Here is a 13,419-nt window from a genome sequence, read left to right as displayed (position 1 = left end):
ACAGAGTGACTACCTTCATCCAAGAGGAGTTAGTTGGATCCAGTCTTCCATTAAGTGTGACCGTGTCTTCCACATGGGGTGAAAGAGCACCTGTGATGTTCATGACAGGCATTGACAGTGTGCGCGTCTCCTTCTTGCGAGCTGGGTCAAGTTCACGTACAATGTTGAGGTCTGTGCGGCGAATGTAGCTATCAATGAACAATGCCAAGTTCACAGGGTTGACACGATGTTCAAAGTAACTACGATATACTTGCGTCAAGTCATGATTACGTTCTTCTGTGCCCTGAAATTTTAAAATTAATCACTTTTTTTGCTACTACACTGCACAAAGGTAAGAACCTTCCACTTATTCTATTATAGTCATTAAACTAACTACTAATCTATAGCTCTCTCTGTCTATCGTTTTCTCCCCCTCCCTTGGTGTGAACATAGAGGGTTTTCCATTAAATTATGGTACTGTAGTTATATAATGTCTGGAAGTCCTGTGTGTTATATCCCTGCCATTATACTTAACACTTTTATTCCCACTCTGAATTTTTAAAACAGTGAAAGCAATTATTTCTTCTTGTTTCACTAATGTAACAAACACAGCAATCCAAAAGGCTGGATTAAATTTTCTTTTGAGAAATTAATGTAGCCTGGAACTTAATTTGGGATATGAGGTACATAAATTTGACAATTGAGCTTTAGATGGTCCAGTGCGATAAGAATAGTGGCAAAAATACAGACTCATGGTGAACCTTATTTGTAAAGCACTTAGAAGTTATAGCATAAGAAACTTGATAGTTTGAATCCTTAACAATCAACTAATAATAACTCAACAGTAACTCTAGTTTTACATGTTTAAAATTGGTGATTCTATATAACTTACAACATTTTCTAAGCATTGGTAATGTATTTGGTAATTAATAATTAAAAATTGGGAGAACTATATGAGACAACAGATATATTTTTGTACAGCTTCCCTGAGTTATTAAAGAATATTTTACACACATTCATTTCTCACATTATAAAATTCTTTGTTGGTACACTGGTTGTATGAAGTAACAGCAAATATTCAATCTGATTCACATAATTATGTGCAATCTAAGCTGGCATAATAATACCATTATATTTCTGAAACATCTCAACATTATAATTTGTATCTTTTTGTAATGTACTGCCTACTCCCAGTAACAGTCATTCTTGCATTAATATAATCACTACCTGAGAAAGGAATAATGCCACCGGTGTTTTGTTAATTGTCAGTGATCAATTTATTCAGCGTATATAGAATTTGTACTGCAGTGCAGCCTGATTTACAAAAAGTAAATGGAAGAGTAACTGTTGGTTACCAACTTCCACCTTTGCAACACATTTGTGACTGAAAGCTACACTAACATCATCCAGCCTGCCAGTTTATATTACTTTGTATTCATACCAATCTATAATTATAACAAATGATTTGTCTTTGGGATGAATAGATTACTCTTTTTCTCGTTTGCAGCTACTTTATTTTGATTTATAATAAATGGAACACTGTCCTTTAGAATGATGAACTTACTCTTCCAAAATGATGCCACATAAGGTAATCAAGTACACCCTGTGTCATTCCTTTTGAGCGAAGATGACGAGCATTCAGTTTTTGATACCCCCATTCAATCCAGCCTGCTTGTGTCGATACACAATTAACCAAACAAAGTGCCTCCACCTGTAAAAATGAGAAAGTATGAACATAAAGGTCCAATAACAATAGTGAATGTAGGAAGTGGGGAGGCTGATGGATATGTGAACACAGACTTTTAGAGATTTGAATGTATACGATACAAGGCACTCGGATTATCTTTTTAGTGTCACGTAACTGGTGTTTTGGTGAAATGACAAGTTGAATACTAAGTGTTTCACAATAAATGTCATAGTTTACTATTTTTATCTGTTGCACTAAATTTACTGCACACTCATTCAATCTCTACTATCCAAGCTTCCTTTTTTCTCCTATTTACTTCCAAAATCTAAAAATACCATTAAGAATGACTCACTCATTCATTCATTTGTAATATTCTGTAGATACCATCAAGAAGGAGAGTCTACAGGCATGGGCATCCACATAAATTTATGTGGGGGGAGGGGACAAAACTCAAAAATTGCCATTTTTATATAAATGAGTATTGTCTTATTGCAATCAGCCATGTAATGCTACAACTGGTTAAATGAGAGATGTACTGGAATCAGGAAAAATCACTTCTCAAATTGTATGAAAATTATGTAATGAATTACACTCTGTCTTGTACAATTAGGAAGGGGTTCTCTACCCCTTCAGGGATTTGTAATGAAACAATATAACAAAAGAGATTCGCGATTTACAGGAGACAAGGTATTGGCGGAATTAGAGCGGTGAGGGCAGGTCGTGAGTCGTGCCTGGGTACTCAGCTAGTAGAGCACTTGGCCACAAAAGGCAAAGGTCTCAAAGTTCAAGTCTCTGTCTGGCACACAGTTGTAATCTGCCAGGAAGTTTCATATCAGCATACACTCCACTGCAGAGTGAAAATTTCATACCTCTAAAAATATTTTTCCCTTTATAACCAGACTGTGTTCTCTTAATCATTATTTGCTGGCCGGGGTGGCCAAGCGGTTCTAGGCGCTACAGTGTGGAACCGCGCGATCGCTACGGTTGCAGGTTCGAATCCTGCCTCGGGCACGGATGTGTGTCATGTCCTTAGGTTAGTTAGGTTTAAGTAGTTCTAAGTTCTAGGGGACTGATGACCTTAGAAGTTAAGTCCCACAGTGCTCAGAGCCATTTGAACCATTTTTTAATCATTATTTATTTTGTGCTGTATGCATTTCAAGCCTGTTTCCTCTTCCTGGATTGTGTTTTTACTTATTTATTTATTTAACCTGATCTAATTAGGGCCATAAGGCCTTCCCTTACATCGGACCAGGGTCTCACACATACAGCTCCTTCTTTAGATCACAGTTTCCTAAAAAATAACAATTTTAATATTAAAAATAGTGTTAAAATTATTTGAGTGCCAGAAGTGGCAATGTGAGTAAATAATATTGACAATGAACTAATAAAGTTAATGGTGGCAGTACTTGTACTGCTGCAGATGCTGCCAGTAATAATGACAATAGTAGTAGTAGCAGTAGTAATTATGGTGGTGGTGGTGGTGGTGGTGGTGGTGATGATGATGACGACAATAATGTCAACAATAGCAATGTTGATAGTGGCAGATATAAGAAGAATTTACAGATGTACAAGATGGATTTTTTCTGATATAGTGTAGCAATTTCTTGGGAAAAGAAATTTAGGAAGAGTGCACCAGCTAACAACACTAGGAATAGAGGTATCTGGTTGGAGAGAAGGATATACATGGTTGATGAATGCATAGAGGAGCATTGGTAATCCCTATTGTTGCTTTAGTATACATGCCATTAAATGTCTTCTGATCCTGGAGATATTATTCAGTTCACTAATAAAATGTGGGAGATCACTCCAGAATCAGGAACCTGCTACTGAGAAAGATTTCAAGAAAGTGGCTGAACAATTGAGTGGGACACAAAGAATTTTGCTTTGACTGGATGGGTGTTTCTGCCATGTTGTTCAGGTAAGAGCCTTAAGGTCTAGGAAAGGTATGAGGGACAGTGTTTGTTGATAAGACAGATAAGACAGTTGAGAAGACAGACACTATGGAAATCTCTGTGCTTGGCTGCAGGCAGCCAGGATAAAAGTGCATATGATTGTAAAATATTATCAGAGAGTCGAACATGGAGAGATCTTCTTGCATATTGCAGTTACATGCTCAGTCCAATTTAAATTTTCATCTGTTATTACTCCTAAATTCTTTGCTGAATGAGAGAAGATGATATTTGCCTCATTTAGGATTAAAGATGGTAAAGATTACTGATATTTTGGGCTAATTAGCCTAGAGTGAACAACTAGTACCCCTTGGGTTTTGGACTGATTGAGCTCTAACCATATATATTATGTCCATATTATTACTTTCCAAGACCATTTAATTACCTGAAAACATTTCCCCTGTGCATTTTGTTCCTTTCATAAAATGAGCACATTGCCTATGTGTGTAGAGTTGAGCTAATAATGTATGTCACACTATTCTATCTCCAAGGGCTTTCTGCCAAGTTGATACTGGAAGTACAGAAAATATTTCTGAGGCATGGCGTTTTTCAGTAAACTTCATCTGCATTTGAGAAGATATGTTTAGTTACTTCTGCAAATAAACACTACTGATGTCCATACCTTTTTTTTTTTTTTTTTGTTCCCATTGGAAACATTTGCTTTCTGTCAATGTTGCATTAGTGTCACAATCATACTTTCAGCCACTTTGACACCAACTCTTAAACTTTATTGTTATCTGCAGAACTCATTTCATCCAGATATTTATTTAGTTTTAGAATTAAGTGAAAATCAGGAACTTGACATTAATTATTTCCAAACAACCAACATTACATCATTTATTTAGGATATAACTATTTTCAAGACTTCACTTTTCATTCTCAATATCACGCAGATCACTTATTGTGCAGCCATTAAGGAAAAGAACAGGAGAAGCCATTGCCTTACAGAACCATTTAAATAGAGTACACAAAACATCCACATCGTGGTGCATGCAGTCACTTAAGATAAGTGGTAATTGTGCTGTTCAATTCTGTATCCAAGCGTTCATCAGAGTGTCTCTGATTTAACTTTTTGTACACAATTGTAGTGCAATTAGTATAAGGAAAATTTTGACATATTATTAAGACAGAAGAGGAAAAAAACATTGAGAGCAATGGGGCAAATTATTTTTTATTTTATTTTTAATAGAAATATTCACTTCCTATACAAACCATATAAATTTCAGAATGGAATCTCTCTAGGAGAAAAGCTAAGAGACATACAATGACAGAGGAAAGAAGTAGGAAATAAACTGTGAAACTAACAAACTTCAAAAATGGTTAGATTTTGTTGTTGTTACGTGTTTGCATTAAAACTCCATTTTGTATTAGAAGTATCATCTTCTGCCTTATTTTTTCTGGACTTCACACAGACACACCCACTAAATATAAAATATCAGCATGCATTATTAAGAGAGTATATGGACAGTTACGATTTACTGAGAACTGCGATATTACAACACCAATAAAACATTTTATCTATGAAAATACAATAAATAACTAGTATTCTGAGAAATATTGACAAACTAACCTTTTCAGGGTGATTCAGGGCAAACCTGCATAGTACATTGGCTCCAGCACCAACACCAAAACCAATGAATGACTTTAGGCCAAAGTGTGACATCACGAAGTTTATCTGCTCTGCTAGTTCATCCATTGTTGGGTATACATAACTGCAACACAAAGGTGCATAAATACATTTTTTAATTATTGTGAGACACTAAATTCATGTCGCACATACAACACATGCCTATTAACAACAAATAGCTGTATTTTCAAATGAGTTATGGAAGAACAAACAACTCACACTATTTTGTCATTTGTGTTGTTTGATGCATACAGCCACTTCTCTTTCTGTTTGTCCATCACAGTCTTGACATTTACACAACATATGACTATGTTCGATTCTTTTAAAACATGGTCACTACAGGTATTAAACCAGTTATAAAACAGTCAGAGTTTTAACACTACTGCACTTAAACTGAGCCTGCCCTTTGTTGCACAAAAGCACTCCGTCTTCGGGCCACAAGTGGCCCATAGGTACCATCCGACCACCGTGCCATCCTCAGCTGAGGATGCGGATAGGAGGGGCACGTGATCAGCACACTGCTCCCCCAGTCATTATGATGATTTTCTTTGACCAGAGCCACTGCTATTAGGTCGAGTAGCTCCTTAATTGGCATCACGAGGCTGAGTGCACCCCGAAAAATGGCAATAGTGTGTTGGTGGCCTGGATGGTCACCCATCCAAGTGCTGGCCACCCCGACAGCTTGCACAAAAAGTGCATTGTTATTTCTGTACTTCAGTTGCATTCCATCAACTGAAGTGTTGATAAGCATTTTTTGGTACCATATGGCTTTCATTTTACTGAAACAAAACATTTTCAGTGGAAATATGGCCTATATTTTCACATGCTGCTGACTACATACATGTGAGCATGATTGTGGCCACTGTAATTTCACTTTCCCCTTCCTTCAAATTATTGTATAAGGTATTTGCAATGATAATTGATTTATCAAATGCTAATAAAGATTTGAAAATCTAGTACACAAATATTTACATAGTATGTAGATCAAGTGGCTGGTATGTTACTGTTTTAATTTACTTTTGTATCTCTGTTCATTTGATATCTTGCAACAATTATCAGCTAGGATCATAAGGAAGTGTTTGTCACCACCTAGGCATCAAGCAAGGGTACTGTTCCATTATTTTTCAGGTGTACAGCTGTGATATTATTAACTCAGCTGACAACCATACAGCTATTCTCAAGGTGAGTCACTTGAAAAAATTTTGATCACTTTACACAATACTGTGGACTGATGTGCAGGCATCAGACATAACTGTTCATCAAACTTTCTTGTACATTTCATCAATTGTAAGGGATTCTACAATTGACAGCAGTATGACATAGTAAACTGTACCCCTTAAGCATCACTGGTTCTCTGGAGCTTTGGGAACCGAGCATGCCTCTTTCTGGCAGGGACATAGTGATATAGTCTTGCCATTGCACTCAGCAATGCTCAAATGCTATGAATCACACCAAAACCATAGAGGGGTACCTGTGTAATAGGTTGTCAAGTCACACACCTGAATGCAAGGTAAGAGTTGTTTGGGTTTTGTGCGGAGAGGTTGCAAGCTGTTGAGCCACACAAAAGTTATTTGAAAAGTTTGTAATGGAATACGAGTGTGGAAGTTTTTCATCAAATGAAAGAGCCATAGTGAATGATTATTTAGTTTATTTGAAAAGAATGTGCAAAACAGTATCCTCATCCTTAGTCAGTATCATCTACTCACAAGACAAGTCTGGACAGGTATAAAGGCTAATGTGGACTGTCATAGAGTGAAAGATAAATTTGGAAAAGCAATACACCAATGTCAAACTTCAGTGTGATAGTGGATCTAAAATTTAACTGTTAATATGAGAATGTTTGGCTCTACACATTACTAGGTAGTGTGTTACTGATAAAATCAATAAACAAAGTAAAATGGTAAGTCCTGTTAGACTTTCAAGGCAAGATTTTTCCACCAAAATTTTAGGAATTTTTAGCTCCGTAAAATAAAGAGAGATGTTTTTGTTTTAGAAAACAATGTTAGATTTTGCAATGAATCATGTTCTGTCTGCTAACCATCCCTTAACCAAGTCTGAGTGCCACAAACTAAAAAGATACAAGGGGAGGGCAGGTTACTTACTCTGCAACTCATCTCCAATGGTGAAGTAATTGCTGTCAATAGAGGTATGAATGTGTAGTCACGACAGCATCAGAGAGGAGGTAGTTGTTATCTGTGAATGGAAGTGCAGCATCAAGCAGGATAGCCACAATTTCCAGAGTGTATCAGGCAGTGATGAATAGGAGCAACTCCAGATATCAAAATGTGGGGCATTGCAGCCTCCAGATTGTTATTTTGAATGTGATATTAAAACTGAATTCCCAATTGTACTATGGTATTCAGAACATGTGATGTCACATCACAGTACAGAAGCACATGTAAAGGAATTTTGCTGAAGTCATCAGCAAACCATGGTGTGAATCAGACATAAGATACAATCCCCTTGAAAATATCTGCCACAGATGGAGATAAGATATTACGTTCCATTCGATCACAGCATAATAGCCCAGAACATTTTATTAATGGTGAAAGACAATGAAGTCATCAATATTAGTGTTGAGCATCAGTTGAGTTTTGGGAGACCTGCAAAGCCACACAGGAGCAGGGCTACTTCCTTTGTTGGCAGATTTGAACTGAGGAGTGGATTTTCCCTAAATCTGAGCATATTGCGACACTTGTGGAAATTTTGAATCCTGTGTAAATACGTTGCTAGCAGTTTTGGAGCTAATGCTTGACATAGCCAGTGTTTGTTTACAAATTAGGTTACAAGTGATCTGTCTGATTGTGGCACCAAATGGAAGGTTTATTTTAGATACTGGAATGTAGCCAAATAAAATTAAGTGATACAGAGGGAATTATATTAGGGAGTGAAACAGAAAAGTAGTAGTAGTAGAGGATTTGGCCAGCAAGTAACTGATGATGGATGAAGTACAGATGATATGTACCTTCTGAAAATATAAATTTAAGTGTTATAAAATGCTTTTGAAAGTATTTGACTGGAGTGTAGGCTAGAACAGAAGTGAAAATGGACAATAAATGGTTCAGAGAGTGTAGACTTATAAAGAAAATAACATGGATGATAATTGGTTCAGACACGAAGAGAAAAGAAGCTTTAGAAACATGGAGCTACAGAAAAAAGCTGAAGATTGAATGGACAGCTTACTAACGATGAGGAACTGAACTGAACCTGCAAGGAAAGAAATGTATGCTGCAACATGGCTGAAAGAATTAGTTTGGTAGTGGGGTTAAAAATTGTAGAGGGAGAGCAAGGACTGATTACAGGAAGCAAGTTCAAATGGATGTTTATTGCACTGATTAGGCAAAACTGAAGAAGCCTGCACAGGATAGACCAGTGCCGAGAGCTGCGCCAGGTAACTTTTTGAAGAACGTAATGAACCAGTGTGAATAATCAAAGGTGAGAAACAAACCAACTATTGTACAGTCACAATGTTGAGTGCGTAAAAATTCTTAAGAGTTAAAGGGAGATTGAGACCTGACTTGACCAGATTGTGAGCCAACTCCTGTTGGCTGTGGACCGTCATTGAAGAAAGGAGATTATGGTCTTTTCTTCCTCTAATTAATTCATTCATTCATTGGTTATTCATTCATCATGATTTGCAGATGCCATCAACAAGTAGAACATTCAGTGATGGGGAACGAGTCAAGACATACATTAACGAAAGACAAGGGAATTATAGAAACTTAACAATTACACTGCATTAACAATAAACTGTCACAATGGTGCTTAAAGCAAATTACGCTTATGCCATCTAGATTTAACTCACTAAATTAATAATAAAACTCCTACACTGAGAAAAGTACCTATACTGTTTGAAATATCATCCTCCTGAATGTAGGGTCAGTGTCCGACCACTACGCCACTTACTTGACAATCCTCACCTAGGTAAGAAGGCAGCATTTGCAAGTTTTGTGAATGAATGTTGTCACTCAATGCAGCTTCTCATATTTGTAACAGTCAAGTTTATGATGACTTACTCCAAGCAAATGTTACTATTCACTATCATCCTTCTTTTAAAAAATGGAAATGTGATGGACTATATGTCAGATTCCTAGTAATGGACTTGACAATATTCCGGATGTTGTATGACCTCTTGGCTTTTGTCTTGGGATCTTTGAACAATGTTTGTTAAACGATGTTTCTGATTTTTCACCAGCACACGTGGCTGACATTGTCAGAGATTTATCCTCCATTAATTGCGGCAGGTTCATATCAAGTCCACAGTTGGAGATTTTATGTACCTGTCACACTGACATCTGAGAGAGTTCCTCTGGTCATTCCCCAAGGAATATATGTATTGCAATGGCAAAGTGAGTGAGTGAGTGAGTGAGTGAAAAGACCCTAATCTTTCTTCTTCAATGACAGTACATGACTAATAGTAGCCAATTTCAAGCATTAAGTAAAAGCTTGAAATTTTTTGCACAGTTAAGAGTTTTAAGGCAACCAAAATTGTGGTTGTACAGTGATCAGTTTGGTTTTCCTCAAGGAAGAAGCACAGTGGTAATCATCAGGGAAAAGCCTTTAGACAATGGCACAGCAGGTATGAATAATTTCTGGAAGTGGGCTCAACTCCATTCTGTCACCAACAATGGGGGTGAATCTTCAATTATGCTAGCCACTTGGGCTGGAGAAATCATTAAACAATGTCGTCCAAAGATCCCGAGACAAAAGCCATTACTCAATTTGTCAACAAGTGACCATGAAAGCTTCAACCATTTTGTATTACTCAGGATGTCAGATGGCATATAATGATTTGACATCTGTCACAACAATACTGTATAGTCTGCTAAGCACCATGTCAGCAGTGGAGTCAACCTACATGGTAATCTGTGGTGCCAGTGTTACAACTCACATTGACTGCCAAAAAGTTGGCCTAGCAGTAAGCATTTTCCACAGTAACTTTGATGCTTTCTAGCATTGTTTGATGACATGCACATCAATATGTGTGCTCCACAAGCTACTATATGTGCATTGTGGAGGGTACATCATATTGATATTGTCAGTTTTCTTTCCTATTTCATCTGCGTATTGAGTGGGGGAAAAATGTGTATCTATATGCCTCTGTATACAAACTAATCTCTCTTGTTCCATGACCCCTATGCAAGATGGTTGTCGGATATAGCATAACGGTTGCCCACTCTTCTTTTAATGCGTATTTTTTAAATTTACTCTATGTAGTACCATCAGAGATATGTCATCGTTTTTCCAATGATTTCCATTTAAATTCCCCCAGCATTTCTGTATAGACTACATGGATCTGTTACAATCTGAGCAGCAAATCTCTGAATTCATTCAATGTCTATTGTCATGCCTACTTGACAATGACTTCAGACACTAGACACTGCAGAACTGATCACACCAGCATTGTGTCTGATTTTCTTTGCAGATGCACTGAATTTTCTCAGAACCCTTCCAACATGTCTGTCTTCCACTCATCTTCCCTAATATTGATTTTATGTGATCATCCCATTTCACATTGTGTCTTAATGTTATTCATAAACACTCTGCCAGAAAAAAAACATGAAGTGCTCAGAAGAGGAGTTGGCAATGGTTGGAGAGGTGCATTCTGATATCTAAAATTTGAGAAATTAAGCACTGGAGATAACACATCAGGACACAGGATGTATGTGTAGCATTGTTGTAATTTCAAGAGTTCCCACAGTCACTGCCAGCCATGACCTTCAGTCACACACCTAATGGCTCCCTACATCATGATGCCAGAAGTAACATTGCTGTGTGTCTCCAAAACAGTCAACAAATGGGACTTCTCCCCAGCTTGCCTGACGATGGTCATCTGGGGTATTGCGGGAACATGATTCATTACTGAACACAATGTGACGTCATTCATCAGCAGTCCATGCTTCCCATTCATAGAACCAATCCAAAAGCTACCATTTGTTGTGTGATGTCAACAGCAACTTATGCATGAGATGGTTATTTCCTAGGCTGGTTGCTGCTAGTCTCCAACAAATGGTGAGAGATGATGTAGAATGAGCAGGGAGTCCATTACTTGTTCTTCGTTGGCAGTTGCATATGTGACGGGATTACAATGTGCTTGGTTCACAATAGGGTGAGCTTCCCTTGCGGTGCTCAAATGTGGTTGACCGCAAACTTGACGATGAGTGTGCCTGCCCTCATTCCAACATCGGGCCACTGCCACTGCCTTTCAATTCTGCATATTGCACGATTTGACCAGCAAGCTAAATGGAGACCTACAATGACCTCCCTTCCAAACTCTGTCAGAGTACTGATAACACTGTATTACATGAGTAGGCAGCATCTCCATGTCCTTCACAATAATTACTCCACATCTGATACTATTCAGATCATTTATACATGCTATCAGGTCTGCTTACAACACTAATACACTCTGGTGGCCATTCTACCTGTCACGGAGAATTGTAACTCTTTTCATTTACACATTCAGGGATGGTGTGTATGGGTATGAAGTTGCAGTGAGATCTGACCATATACTCTGGGTGCTTGATCTGGTACCGAGTGCCACGGGTTTCAAATTCGCGCAAGATGACATGGACCTCGATTACCACTAGAGGTCTCTGCAGCCGTCGCATCATAACCTGTGGCTTCATGCGCATATAATGTGAGGGTGCCACGGTGGAGCACGTGTACCCAGCAGCCAATAATGACATACTCTATCATGCATTTAAGTGCCTGCCTCTCACTGAGTGAGGCAGTCTGATATTTGAGTGAGTCTATCGACATCTTGCCTACATAAAGCATGTTTACTTTACTTTGTTTCCATGTATGAGTGGACATTGTGGATTTGAGAGGTTTTTGCTTGTGACCCTGTTGCTTCTTGTGTGTTGTTGTTTGTAAGGTCTTGCTCGGTTGTCCATCATTGTTCTTGTCCATTCTTTCCCATTTGTTTTGTTTGTTCACGAGCTGCTTCCGTTTGGTCCCACCATGCTTTCGTTCTCAGCAACCATGCGACCAGTTTGGTCGTGGTTACAACACTTAACTTTTTTTTTAGCCTGTGTACTTATGCGATGTTTCCTGCTCAAGATATTCACCACTGATCTAGTAATCAGATTCCACCAGATTATTTCTCTTTGTTACAGACATTATCTTACAATTATGTGCATTTGAAGACACCTCCTATTCATTACACCAACTGAAAATTTTGCCTAAGTCACTTCTGCAATTCATTATGATCATGCAATGACAATACTTTCCTGAACACAACAGTGTCATCAGCTAATGTTTCTGGAGATGGTTTCACATTTTCAGTTTGTTTCTCAAGGCAGTCTATAAACCCTTGAAGTTTACCAGTATATGTTTGGTACATCCTGTAATTTGTTTTGTCTTTCTCCTTTATTGAGCATCAAAACAACTGTAGTGTTATTCCAGTGTTTGAGAATTGTCTTCCACTGCAGACTTTTTCTACATAATTTGCTTCATACAGCTCAACTGGCATTACCCACAGAATGTCATTGTTGTTATTATGAACTGCCTGTACATCTAATGCATCTCTTGAGCCATATGGACATTAAAGAAAGCTTAGCATTCTTATCTAATTTCATCTCTATTGTTGGATACCGTTCTACCTATGATCTTAAATGATAATATGCAGTATCCATCCAACCTAAGTTTCTGTTTGGTTTTTTCATACTCTTATAATTATCTCTCCTACTAAATTTTCATTCCTTTTTCCTTGCATTCTCTTGGAGACATTTCCAAATAGTTTAGTTTAACATATTACATCAAGTTATTACTATAGGTTATTTGAAACTCTCGCCTTCTCTCTAATAGTTACCTTGTTCCACTAGAGGTTTTCTTTTCTTTTGCTTTCTTCATATTAACAACACCTTTTGATGTACCAGTTCTGTGAAACCTGGTAACTGATGTACTGTATTACTTAGTGACAACAATGTTCTCCAGCATTTTATTCCTATCTACAATAATTCGGGTCACCATTCAACATATAGCTCTGCTACAGTGTGTTCTTGCGTAGTTCTCCCACTAGTGATGAAAACTACAAGTATGTACATTAGACTTAAACTCGTCATAAAGCCATTTCATTGCCAGTGATAAAACAGCTGGAAACTTGCTGCTACTGCCGATAATTTTGAAGAGCTGACTAAATGAAGGTAAATTGATACACATAAGTGAAATGTGCA

The 13,419-nt window shown here is 37.7% G+C and overlaps 1 protein-coding gene across 7 annotated transcripts in view; it reads right to left on the bottom strand.

Moving 5' to 3' along the window:
- The window catches only part of LOC126260026 (protein NDRG3), a 584,669-nt gene that overhangs the window by 58,139 nt on the left and 513,111 nt on the right, over nucleotides 1-13,419 (bottom strand). For all 7 annotated transcript variants that reach the window (XM_049957195.1, XM_049957197.1, XM_049957192.1 and 4 more), the window contains 3 exons: nucleotides 5,186-5,327; nucleotides 1,544-1,690; nucleotides 14-283 (listed from right to left, as the gene is read on the bottom strand). In XM_049957195.1, coding sequence (XP_049813152.1) covers nucleotides 14-283; nucleotides 1,544-1,690; nucleotides 5,186-5,327 — 559 coding nt within the window. The remainder of the gene's footprint in view (nucleotides 1-13; nucleotides 284-1,543; nucleotides 1,691-5,185; nucleotides 5,328-13,419) is intronic.

This window comes from Schistocerca nitens, chromosome 5, assembly GCF_023898315.1.
Source record: "Schistocerca nitens isolate TAMUIC-IGC-003100 chromosome 5, iqSchNite1.1, whole genome shotgun sequence".
In the NCBI taxonomy this organism is placed as follows: domain Eukaryota; kingdom Metazoa; phylum Arthropoda; class Insecta; order Orthoptera; family Acrididae; genus Schistocerca; species Schistocerca nitens.
This window is presented reverse-complemented; position numbering and strand designations above follow the sequence as displayed.